The 12,896-nt window shown below is 42.8% G+C and overlaps 1 protein-coding gene across 1 annotated transcript in view; it reads left to right on the top strand.

Annotated features, from left to right (window-relative positions):
• Nucleotides 1-12,209, top strand: part of LOC133560628 (FH2 domain-containing protein 1-like) — a 35,216-nt gene extending 23,007 nt beyond the window's left edge. Inside the window, exons 3-14 of the mRNA XM_061913353.1 lie at nucleotides 1,236-1,394; nucleotides 1,459-1,520; nucleotides 1,793-1,895; nucleotides 3,467-3,552; nucleotides 7,159-7,259; nucleotides 7,369-7,439; nucleotides 7,502-7,609; nucleotides 7,669-7,739; nucleotides 7,804-7,921; nucleotides 9,343-9,507; nucleotides 9,575-9,670; nucleotides 9,740-12,209. Of these exons, the coding sequence (XP_061769337.1) occupies nucleotides 1,236-1,394; nucleotides 1,459-1,520; nucleotides 1,793-1,895; nucleotides 3,467-3,552; nucleotides 7,159-7,259; nucleotides 7,369-7,439; nucleotides 7,502-7,609; nucleotides 7,669-7,739; nucleotides 7,804-7,921; nucleotides 9,343-9,507; nucleotides 9,575-9,670; nucleotides 9,740-11,455 (2,856 nt within the window). The 3' untranslated portion in view covers nucleotides 11,456-12,209. The remainder of the gene's footprint in view (nucleotides 1-1,235; nucleotides 1,395-1,458; nucleotides 1,521-1,792; nucleotides 1,896-3,466; nucleotides 3,553-7,158; nucleotides 7,260-7,368; nucleotides 7,440-7,501; nucleotides 7,610-7,668; nucleotides 7,740-7,803; nucleotides 7,922-9,342; nucleotides 9,508-9,574; nucleotides 9,671-9,739) is intronic.
• Nucleotides 12,210-12,896: the final 687 nt, after the last annotated feature.

Here is a 12,896-nt window from a genome sequence, read left to right as displayed (position 1 = left end):
TGTTCTAATCACTTGGCCCGGCCACAGGTGTATAAAATGAAGCACTTAGGCATGGTGACTGTTTCTACAAACATTTGTGAAAGAATGGGCTGCTCTCAGGAGCGCAGTGATTTCCAGCGTGTAACTGTCATAGGATGCCACCTGTCTAATTAATCCAGTCATGAAGTTTCCTCGCTCCTAAATATTCCAAAGTCAACGGTCGGCTTTACTATAAGAAAATGGAAGAGTTTGGGAACAACAGCAACTCAGCCACAAAGTGGTAGGCCACGTAAACTGACAGAGAGGGGTCAGCGGATACTGAAGCGCATAGTGCAAAGAGTTGCTACAGAGCTCCAAACTTCATGTGACTTTTCAATTAGCCCACGTGCAGTATGCAAAGGGCTTCATGGAGTGGGTTTCCATGGCCGAGCAGCTGCATCTAACCCATACATCACCAAGTCCATTGATTGTGCAGAGCATCAGATGCAGTTGTGTAAAGCACTGGACTGTAGAGCAGTGGAGACGCGTTCTCTGCAGTGATGAATCACGCTTTTCCATCTGGCAATCTGATGGACGAGTCTGGGGTTGGAGGTTGCCAGGAGAACGGTACTTTTCGGACTGCATTGTGCCGAGTGTTAAATTTGGTGGTGAAGGATTTACGGTGTTTAGTTGTTTTTCAGGAGTTGGGTTTGACCCCTTAATTTCAGTGAAAGGAAATTTTAATGCTCCAGAATACCAAAACATTTTGGACAATTCCATGCTCCCAACCTTGTGGGAACAGTTTGGAGCGGGCCCCTTCCTCTTCCAACATGACTGTGCGCCAGTGTACAAAGCAAGGTTTGTAAAGACATGGATGACAGAATCTGGTGTGGATGAACTTGACTGGCCTGCACAGAGTCCTGACCTTAACCCGATAGAACACCTTCGGGATGAATTAGAAACGGAGACTGAGAGCCAGGCCTTCTCGACCAACATCAGTGTGTGACCTCACCTTCCTATAAACACACTCCACAACCTTGTGGACAGTCTTCCCAGAAGAGTTGAAGCTGTAATAGCTGCACAAGGTGGACCGACATCATATTGAACCCTATGGGTTAGGAATGGGATGGCACTTCAAGTTCATATTATGTGAATCAAAGCAGGTGGCCAAATACTTTTGCCAATATAGTGTACATGAGAAGATGTATTAAAATGGTAGCTGTGATGTGAGGGGTGTTGTCTTGCCATATACTGTGAGGTGTCTAACTTCCTGGCAGGTAAGGGGACGCACCAACCTTTGGACCCAGGGGCGGGTGCAGCAGCAGTACGAGATCGATGCCCAAACGGTGGAGGAGCTGTTTGGCCAATTGAACACTAAGACCGTGCCCACCAGGGGAGGGAGGGTCCGCAGCTCACTACGAGAGACGAAAGATGTGGTAAGGTGACGCCTGATGACGATGATGATGTGTAAGGGGAATGTGACCACCTGTCGCCCTGCAGGTCTCCATCATGGACTCCAAGAGGGGCATGAACGTGGCCATCTTCCTCAAGCAGTTCAAGAGGTGACACACTTTTATGATGGTGTGGCGTGTGCGCGACTGCTCACCCTCATTGCCAAGGTGTTGTGGGTGAAACACACGCGACCATGCTGGTGTCATGATGGCGTGAAGTCGTGCACAGGGTCTGGCATGACGAGTGTGTTTGTGTTTGCGATGTTCAGAGCGTGTTTACTTAACACGGTGACACATGGCGGTGTGAACGTGATGCTCTCATGGGAATACTAACATAGCATTGATGCGCTTCCTGTTAATTCCTCATTATGATCATGTTTCAGGTCCAATCAGGCCATCGTTGACGACATCCACCATGGCAACAGTGAGCCGTATGGGGCGGAGCGTCTGAGAGAGCTGCTTAAGCTGCTGCCCGAGACGGATGAGGTGACACGCTTTCACACTGACAAACTTGTAACGGTTAAGGATCTGGAGTGTGTGAGAAAATGGGAAGGAAAGCTTTCATTAGTAATATTGCACAACAAAACCAATGTTGTAAGTAAGGAATAAATCACTCAATCAGCGTTAAAAGCGCCAATAAGTTAATTGTGGTTTTTTTTGTCCTCTCCAGCTACCAAGGCAAATCATATTGTTGATGTGAAGTGTGGAATACTTCTCTTGTTGCCTTATTTGTGTTTGACTTTATTGAATGGATTTAGATTAATGTTTGGCTCAGCCGGACCGCAGCAGGAGGGGACATAGAGAGGAAAAAAGGAAGACAGAGGGGGAAATTGCAGGGATTAGAGGGGAATAAGACAACAACAGTTACAATAACAATCACAACAATAACAGAACAACATCAGCAAATATGATATTTACCAATATGATAAGAAAATTGATAGCAAAGAAGCAGTTAGTGAAGTAAATATTATGCTCTAATGCTGAAGTTGAACTGAAATGCTGTGAGATTGTAGTATGAATGTAAGAATAGTTTTAATGTTGGAATAGTTTAAATGTTGAAGGGTTTAAATTTTCAGGAAAACCGGAATTTGTTTTGTAACTTAGGAAAATTTCCCATTCATTTCAATGGGAATTTTAGGAGAAGAGAACATTTTTTTGAAAATGCTAAAAAAAAAAAAAAGGAAATGTTCTGAAAGAGTTGGTGTTGGAATTGTTCAAATCAGTCGAGAAATGTTTAAGTAGTAACATATTGAATTGAGAAATGGTGTTACGGAATTTTGAGAAAACCAGCAACGTTCCGAGTTCAAAAAAAAAACTTAGTTTGTTGTCCTATTTAAGATGAATATTTTGGCAGTGGAACAGTTGAAATGTGTTGAAAAATGTTGAAGGAGTAGTCGCTAGAAAAAAGGGTGGAAATGGGGTTTTGAAAAGTGTCTTTGAACTCGGAAAAAAGGTAGTTTGGATTTCCAGGATGGTGGAATGTGTTGAAGGTGGAATGGTTTGAAGAGGTTGAATATTTTGGAAATGGTGGAAGTTTGAAAAAGGGCCAATTCATTTTGAATGGGAAAAATGTCTCGGAAAACCAGGAATTGTGGGAATTTTTGGAATTTGTCAAGGGAAAACCCGTGATTCCCGAATAGGCTGAACAGTTTGAAGTTGGAACGGTTTGAATCGGGTTAAAAATGAGGAAGGTAGAGCGCCCCAAAATCGGAGGCGCCTTGGAGAATTAACACAATAACAAAGAAATGACAATGAACATTAATTATTGCACTACAAATGGAGCAAAAAAATACTACTAAAATAACACTACTGATAATGAATAAATACAATAATTACCTCTATTATCAACAATACAATTGTTTCAAATGCAACAATACATTTATGTAATGATAACTTGAAATACAAAAGAAAGGAGATAAATATAGGGTGAGAAAGATAAGCGAAATGTGTTAGTTAAGATCATTGTGAACAACATCACGACATGACTTTCACACCACTGGCAACCTTTTAAAAGCACCCTTGTGCTAATGGTGCCCGCATCTTTTCTCTTTGCCAAGGTGGAGAAAATGACTGCATACCACAGTGACATCTCCAAGCTCTCATTTGCCGACGCCTTTGTGTACCTGCTGATTCAACTCCCCAGGTGAACTGCTGATCCAACTTTCTTTTGAGAGCGAGACGCACAGTCCACAGAGTCAGGACATTTCTGTGTGGAGTTGAAATGATGTGTGATTTTTCTCCGGGTACTCCGGCTTCCTCCCACTTTCCAATAATATTCATCTTAGGTCAATTGAAGACTCTAAATTGTCCATGGGTATGAATGTGAGTGTGTATGATTGTCTATGTGTGCCCTGCAAATTGGCTGGGGACCAGTTTAAGGTGACCACGCCTCTCGCCCAAAGTCAGTTGGAATAGGCTGCAGCTAACCCGCCAACCTAATTATGATAAGCGGTTTAAAAAATGGACGGATGGAAAATAACCAGTAGAGCAAAAATAATGAATAAAATAATATAGGACTGTCAAAAATAAGGAGTTAACTCATGGTAAATGGTAAATGGGTTGTTCTTGTATAGCGCTTTTCTAGCCCTTTTTAAGGAGCCCAAAGCGCTTAAACAGTATTTTCACATTCGCCCATTCACACACACATTCACACACTCATGTAATCAACAAAAACTATTGCATTAATCATATACGAAGATTAATCAACTGTTCATATTCCTTTACCCTAACTGTAGATGGTTAGCTGAAATGCGGCATGGGTTGTTATACGGTCAGTGATCAGGTCAATCTATATGTCAGTGCAAAGATTAGTGAGGAGATTCCAACTGGTGTGCTCACTGGCAAATTCCACTGCCAAACAAACTTGAGGTAAAACTGTTTTGAACAAGTAAATATTGAGTATTCAAGTAAAACATTATAAAAAATGTTCCTGGATGACCTTCTCACAATAAAATTGCATTTGTGTCTATATACTGGACTGTTTTTTAAGTTGATGTAAATTATACAGGCGATCAATCGTAATTATTCTAAAAAAAATAAAAAAAACGTATACATACATACATACACACATAATAACAAAGACAATAAAATAGTCCTAAGAGCCTATGATAAATTGAGACATAAAAAAGCGGCTCAAGAGTTCTAAAGTAAACCACAATAAAAACAGACGATTGAATCAATATAAAAAAGTAGGCTTAAACCAAATCAGATACTACATAGGAAAGAAAAACATCAAAAACGTAAAAAGTCAATCCCTTCAGAAATTTGCGATATGGCGATTGCTCCAATTCACGCAAATTCAACCAAGTTATGCACGGCCTCAACATTTTGTCCAAAACCCGCAACTTGGCTGCACATTTTTGCAAATAAACATGATTTCCGGCAAAAAAAACATGTACGTCAACTCTCTCATCAGAAAGTATGTTATTTTCATGTAAAAAAAATATGAACTCTTTATTGCTCAAACGGCACATATGTAACACCTATTTCCTGTTCCTGTATGCAGCAATAAGTCTTCTTGGTAATGTAGCATATACAACATTTACACTTCCACTTTTACATGTATTTATCCATCCATCCCTTTATCTTGTTCCGCTTATCCGAGGTCATGTCGTGGGGGCAGCAGCCTAAGCAGGGAAGCCCAGACTTCCCTCTTCCCAGCCACTTTGTCCAGCTCTTCCCGGGGGATCCCGAAGCGTTCCCAGGCCAGTTGGGAGATGTAGTCTTCCCAACCTGTCCTGGGTCTTCCCCGTGGCCTCCTACCGGTCGGAGGTGCCATAAACACCTCCCTAGGGAGGCATTCGGGTGGCATCCTGACCAGATGCCCGAACCACCTCATCTGGCTCCTCTCGATGTGTACATGTATTTATATACTTATTTAATCTTTAATTATCCAGGGTAAAACAAATGACAACAGATTTTGCTCATTTGCAAACAACAAACAACTTGGGCTGAGTATGTGCTTTTCCTGCCAACTAGTGTCTACTCTTAAATTATTGCAATACAAAACAAATAAAACATCAATACAATATTTGTTTTTCCATCCTGTGCTTTTTGAGGTAGAGGTTACAAGGAATACTTAAAACATTGATGACAAATTCATAAACTCACAACATTCAATAATGGAAAAAATAAGTCTTAAGGGGGCGTTTGTACTTCTTTGTGTGTATTTGGGGTCTTCTTAAGTCCATTTTTTTTAAATCAAACCATGGAGACATAGCGAAGAAGTTTATAAAACAATCTTGCCTTTTTCCAAACTTGTTCCAAAGGAGCCGTTTGGAATTTAAGACTTCAGTGATGTATTTTGCCCCAGTTACATCAGCAGATACCTTCATATATGGTAGAGATTTACCCAAAGAGCTTTGCATGAGTCCGCCATCTTTATTCAGTTGTAGTCCGACGTTGTAGTCAATAAGATCCTTCTTTTTCCTCTAGCCTCTTCTTGGGGAGCAGACTGGCTCAAACATGCACATGCATCCTTCGCTGTCAACATTTGTAATATAAAGTAGCGTATGGTTTTAACTTATATCTGCCAGTAGACTCGATATGGAAGTGCTAAAAATTACAACATGGCTGACGGAGAGAAGATGCTGTTGAAGTGGAGGCACGTAAATAAGACGGCGCATCCCAGAGAGACGGTCAGAAAGCGGTTTGAAGATGGTCTGTAAAACCAAATCTTTGCAAAATTTTGACCAAAGATCCACCATTACATGTAATGTAGACCAGTGGTCCTCGACCACCGGGCCTCGATTGGTACAGGGCCGCAGAAGAATTTTTAATATTTTTTTTTTTTTTTTTTTTTTTATGAATTCAACATAAAAAACACAAGATACACTTACAGTTAATGCACCAACCCAAAAAAACTCCCTTTTTCATGACAAGAAAATAAATAAATAAATAAACTACAAATAATCAAGCGTTGACCGGTCCACAGCTACAAAAAGGTTGGGGACCACTGATGTAGGCGAGACCACAAGGAAGGGTTTAAATCATTGTATGACCCTTTCAAAACGATTGCAGATTTCAGAAAAAGCTGCTGCCAATTTAGGCAAAAGCCTGCAAAATCTGGCCGAAGAAAAAGAGATGTTTTTAAAGAAGAGATTTAAAAACATTCAATGAAGAGGCTCAATGTATATTTTGGTTATTGAAATTTTGTTTCGTGAAAATGGAATTAAAATTCAAAAAGCAATTAGTTTATCTGAATTTCATTTTAAAATACGAAACAATGAGTGTCAAAGTGGATTGAAAAGCAATAACTGGATCTCTAAAAATAATTTCATTTTCATTTTAGATTTATTTATTTTAAAATGTATATATTTTATATACTATCTCTCTATATATGTACACTATATTATATTTCATTTAAATTATTTTAATTTTTGCTACAAGAATTCTATAAAACAAAATTTGAATGTAATAAATGATTTTTTTGACACGAAAAGGAAAAATGCTTTACTTTATATTTTATGTATTTCAAAATAAAATTCAAATAAACCAATAATTTCTTAGTTTTAATTTCATGATAAGAAAATAAAATGACCAAAGAGGCTTTTCTCATATTCAAACGCAAATCATTCCACAAACAAACAAAACCCCGATCACCTCTGAGCTTACAAGTCTTGTCTTTGGAACATTGCAGAGAAACTGTTTCTGATTCTAAAAACAAATAGGTCATTTGAAAAATAAATAAAAAGAGATTCTAAAATGGGGCAAATGTCCTCATGAGTCTGTCTCTTTTCTATACTTGTAGTTACAAGGCACGCATCGAGGCCATGTTGTTGAAGGAGGAGTTTCCCAGTTCATGCGAGGCCCTGAGGGCTGACGTCGGCGCACTTCGCTCGGCAACGAAAGGTGACGCATCTGCATGATCGTCACGTCTTCCCAACATATTCACACACCCTTGCTATTCTTATCCACCTGTGAACTAAACCTGCAACATGCTCCATCTTGCCCCCTCCAGAGGTGCTGGGCTGCCAGGAACTGCACGCCGTTCTCCACCTGGTGCTGCAGGCAGGGAACATCCTGAACGCCGTGAGTGCGAGCGTGCGTGAGATGAAGAAGTGCTGGCGTGCTCAAGTCCAAATGTCTTTCAGGGGAGCTTTGCTGGCAACGCGGCGGGCTTCAAGCTCTCGTCCCTCTTGTCTCTGGCCGACACCAAAGCCAACAAACCAGGGATGAATCTGTTGCACTTTGTGGCTCTGGTTAGTAACAACAACAAAACACGCTGGAAGCTGTGACTAATTCGAGCTAATCTTGGCAGGAAGCTAAGAAAAAAGACGAGAAGCTGTTGGACTTCCCGTTGAAGTTGCATCACGTTCGGGCTGCGTCCAGGTGAGAAACGGTATCCTCTTGTGGGTCTTTAAAACTGCTTTAGTAAGGGACTTGTACGGTGCAGGATCTCCTTGGAGACGCTGGACAACGAACTGCAGTGGCTGACGTCCCGCACGCGCGCAGTGGAGGAGAGCGTCCAGAAGGACATGGAGCTCCTGCAGCAGCTGGACAGCTTCCTGCAGGTATAGTGTCCATCCCATTCATCCATTTTCTACTGATTGTCCCTTCCGGGTTCGCGGGGGGACGCCAGAGCCTATCTCAGCTGCATTCTGGCGGAAGGCGAGGTACACCCTGGACAAGTCGCCACCTCATCACAGCAGGTGTTGTCTCAGTAATTCTCAAACTGTGGTACCACTAATGGTATGCAGGCTCCATCTAGTGGTACACCAAAGGATGCCTTGATTAAAGTACAGTGTTTTATTTTTCTAATGTTTAAACATAGTGTTACTGGTCAAATTGTGTGCAATGTTAAAGTGGCCAAATCTTTTTAAACAAAACCTATGCCTTGTTTTTGTTTTTGTTTTTTTTCCAGAGTATTTCTACTGTCAGTTTTCTTAATACAAACATATACACATGTAATAAAATAGAAAAATAAATAAATCAAATAAAAACAAAAAATAATGGATGAAGATGTTTTTTACACACATAACATGTAAAAAACAAAATACATACAAAGAAGCTAAACATATCACTTGAATGTCCACTTTCATCAATCACATCAATTATGCCAAAACATATACGTCTTAGGGGGGTTGACTACCGTTCCAGGTATTCCAAGATAGGTCTCCACACATTCCGAAATTTATGTAAGTTACCAGATATGTCATATCTCAGTTTTTGAATGTGGAGGATTCCCACCAGCTCCCTCAACCAGGCATCAAACTTCGGTGGTGAGTCAGATTTCCACACTCTCAAAATGCATCTCTTTGCTATGACCATACCATAGGCCACCACTGTGCTAACATTCCGAACCAGTGTTAGAAATGCCAAGAAAAGCAGTTTCAGGGTCCGGATCCAGATTTACTTTAAGTATATGAGAATACCATCTGAAAATCGAACTCCAGAAATCTTGAATCTCAGGGCATAGCCAAAATTGGTGTGCAAGTGTCCTATGCCTTGTTTTTAATGAATACTTTGGCCTTCTACGCTACTGAATCTAAATGTTGGTCATTATGGTGGTACTTGGAGAGCCAAGTGTTTTCTATGGTGGCACTTTGTGAAAGAAGTTTGACAACCAATGTTGTAGATCCTTTGTGTCAAGTTAAAGTTGAAGTACCAATGATTGTCACACACACACTAAGTGTGGTGAAATTTGTCCTCTGCATTCGACCCATCCCTCTTGTTCCACCCCCTGGGAGGTGAGGGGAGCAGTGGGCAGTAGTGGTGCCGCGCCCTGGATCCATTTTTGGTGATTTAACCCCCAATTCCAACCCTTGATTGCTGAGTGCCAAGCAGGGAGGTAATGGGTCCCATTTCTTTAGTCTTTGGTAGGACTTTGCAACCTACCGATCTCAGGGCGGACACTCTAACAACTAGGCCACTGAGTAGGTCAACTCACCGTGTCACATGTTTGTTTGTTTTTTGTGTTACTTTGTCACATTAGCATGCAGCGGCGTCGCTGTGCTCGCTACGCGACGACAGGCAGCTGTTAAATCAGGAGGTCGGGGACTTGACCGAGTTCTTCTGCGAGGACAACCAGACCTTTCGCCTGGACGACTGCTTAAGCGTCCTGCAGAGTTTCTGCTGCAAGTTCACAGATGCCGTCAAGGTACGCCTGCAAAAGAGTGTTAGCTTTAGGTGAGTCTTTATTTCTGTTTAATATTTGATGGCTGTAGGACAACAAAGAGCGAGAAGCGAAGGAAGCGGCTCGTCGCAGTCGGTTACAGGTGTCAGAGGAGCTTAAGAGACATTCCTGGGCTGGTGGCGAGGAGGTAGCGGCACACAAACATACACAAACATCTGAGCCAGGGAAAGAAACGATTGTCTTGTGGGTGTTGCAGGTGGTCGGAGCCATCGGCGTGCACTGCAGCAGCGAGACGGACCTTTCGGCGGCCATATTGCCCGACGACAAGGCTAGCATGCTCTTGGAGCTCCTCTCGCCAAAGTCCTGCTCACTGTCCAGCAGCTTGTGTTCTCCTCGGACACGCACAGGGAGCTTGCGGCGATCCCGACACTCGTCATCCACCTCACCCTCGCTTGCCATCGACCGGGAATTGACGACACTCGGATTGGCAACCGTAAACCACCAGAAGCCTACCGGCTCAGACTCCGCCCCTCACACGCCACCCATGACAGAAACCCACCCTCTTCGCCGTACAACAACAAAGCACGCCGCAAACCTCAACGATCATCCGACACGTGACAGCCAAGAGGACGCCATCTCCGACTTGAACAATAACGGGAAAAATGACCTCAGTTCGGCCTTTGCCGCCAAGGCGTCACTTTCGGAACCTAGCGAGCGCCGAATATCTTCAGCGGTTGGCGATGACAACGTCAGCACGGCTAACAATAACATGGCTGTGCTTTTAGAGAAGCGCTCGCTGGTTCCTGAACTGAAGGGCTTCAACGAGGTCGCCGCCAAGGCTGCCCGCTGGGCAGAAGACATGTCACACAGCAGCGCTTGTCTCCACGGCGACCAGGAGGACGTCGCCATCACAGATGTGCAGGAGGATGGCGACGAAAAGGTTGTCGTGTGGTGCGTGACAGGCGTCTGCAAGGCGGCAAGCGAGCAAATAGTCAAGCCCGCCTCCTCAGCCCTGGCCAATCACAAACCCTCTAAACCAAAGCATTCAACCAATAGTAAACCAGAACCCATCAAGAGCCAACCAGTGCCTTCCTCACTACTCGGCGTCGCCCCCGTAACTCCTCCCACGACATCCGATTTCGCTACTCGGCCAGAAGCGGCTGGTCGAGAGGCAACATCGCAAAGGTCCACCAATTACAATGCTGCACGGTCGACAGGTGACAATCGCAAGAAGGCGGCGTCTTGTCACGTGAACAGAGAAGCGGCGCCCACTAAGAGCCTCATCACTACCTCCAAAACTAGGGTCAAACCCAAACAGGTGCGCACCCTCAACAGCACGGAGACCCAGAACATGAGGAGGGTGGTTCCTATCTCCAGGACCAATAGAGGAATGCCATCCCCTCAAAAGCCCCTTGGAGAGAAGCCCTCCACTGCCCCCTCATCCCGACGCTCCAGCCTCTTCAAGGAGTCAAAGGAACAAAAACTTCCAGGTGTTCGGAATCAGGACTTGCAGAGGAAGACGCCAGTCCGAAAGCCGGAGGAAAAAATGTGCCGCTCCACTTTGCGGGCCCTCGGGGGCGGGGCCAGTCTGAGTGCTCCTTCCACACCTCTACATAAAGGCACCCACCCTTCATCAAGCCCCAGTTTCACTCGAAGCACAGCTTCTTCGTCTATTAGGAGGACACATGCCGCCCTTCCTCAACCCAATGTCCCTAAATCTGCCCCTTTGTCTGGCGCCTCCTCCTTCACCAGAACGACTTTCCTCGGAGTCACCAAGACCACCTCCAGACCTACAGGTCACCCTGACCCCTCCTCCTCCTCATCGTCTTCCTCCTCCTCGTTGCTGAAGAAGACTGAGAGCAGCAGTACACCCCGAGACTCTCTCTCGCCCCCTAAAGGCCACAAGCGGATTAGCAGCAGCAGCTCCTCCATCAAGGAGTCTGCAAAGCCCAGCAAGCCCGGCTGGAGGTAGCACATTTTCTTCTGTTGGACTGAATTTAAAATAGAGCACAGTCCAGCTGTGTGTAACTTTAATTGAAAAAATAACATGCTGCTATATTTTCATGTGGCTTTTCTGGGAAAAGAAAAAAATATTCTTTGTTTGTATTTAAAAAGTGACACCATAAAAGCGCCTTGTTTTTTTTTTGTGACTGATGTCTGACATGACTTTACCGACATGTTCTTAAATATTATTATAGTGGCGTAACTTTCACTAAAGATCATGTAGTTCTGGTTATAAATGTCTCAGGGGAATTACTGGATCGCCTTTTTTAATGATAAAAAAAGGTACTTTAATGCTTACATACTTGTATGATAAATATGGACTTGAACCACTAAATCAGGGGTGTCCAAACTGCATGCATGAAAATTAAAAGGGAGAGGCACTTTGATACGTTTTGTGCCTTAAAAATACTAAAAACATCACTATCCTGGCTTTGTTTTGACAAAGTGACAAAGCAAATTGGTGTCATATCTATTAACAAAAGCATTCTAAAAATAATACTACAATATTATATAGTTCATTAATCGTTTATTTATTGTATTTTAGAGTATGCCGAGGGGCAATTCTTTAAAAAGGTTGCCGGCCAAAAATGGACTTTGGACACCCCTGCACTAAGTTGTAGCCAACCTGTGCGTATCTTTATCTGTTTATGTATGTTTTCTATTTAAATGATTGCAATATGTATATAGATGTTAAAAATAGAAATAAAGTCTCAGTCTCATGACACATGTATTTTGTATGTTTTCCTCGAAACATTAGTGAATAGAGACGGGCGCAGTACTTAAATACATTTCAATGTAGCTTAGCTACTTTTAGACCCATGAAACTCGGTAGTTTACTTCCAAGCTACAAAAAAGAAAAAAGAATGCGAATCCGGGCCAAAAAAATAGGGAGAAAATACAATGACCTGGATAAATGAGAACATCCATACATACGGAGAAAATCCATAATGATTGGTTGCTGTTCGTATATGAGTCACAATTAGCTAAGATTAGGGCGAAACATTATGGACTGGCCTAGCACAGGCAAGATAAGACGGGTCATCCATACTAGCGAGCAAAATCCAAACAGTCACGCACTCATGTCACATGACGATGAGGGAATCAGAGACAGGGGGACGCTTCAAGCTGACCACTCAAAAAAAAATAGAAACATACTTGAAAATGGTGGAGGGGTTCTCTCCCGGAGATTACATTTTTTCCTTAAGTGATGAAGATGACGTGCAGGAATCCCAGGAAAATTGTGTGTCCTTGGCAATATTAAGACAAAAATATGGGTTTAGAGAAAAAAAATCCCCAAAACCTTAGTTTTTAGTTGTTTACTCTGTAAACCAAAATCATAACTGCTCTCTTCATCTAAGATAAATTTAGGAACACACATTAAGGTGAGTTGAGTTCATGAGAAGTTTTAC

Source organism: Nerophis ophidion, linkage group LG10 (genome assembly GCF_033978795.1).
Source record: "Nerophis ophidion isolate RoL-2023_Sa linkage group LG10, RoL_Noph_v1.0, whole genome shotgun sequence".
Classification (NCBI taxonomy): Eukaryota; Metazoa; Chordata; class Actinopteri; order Syngnathiformes; family Syngnathidae; genus Nerophis; species Nerophis ophidion.
This window is presented reverse-complemented; position numbering and strand designations above follow the sequence as displayed.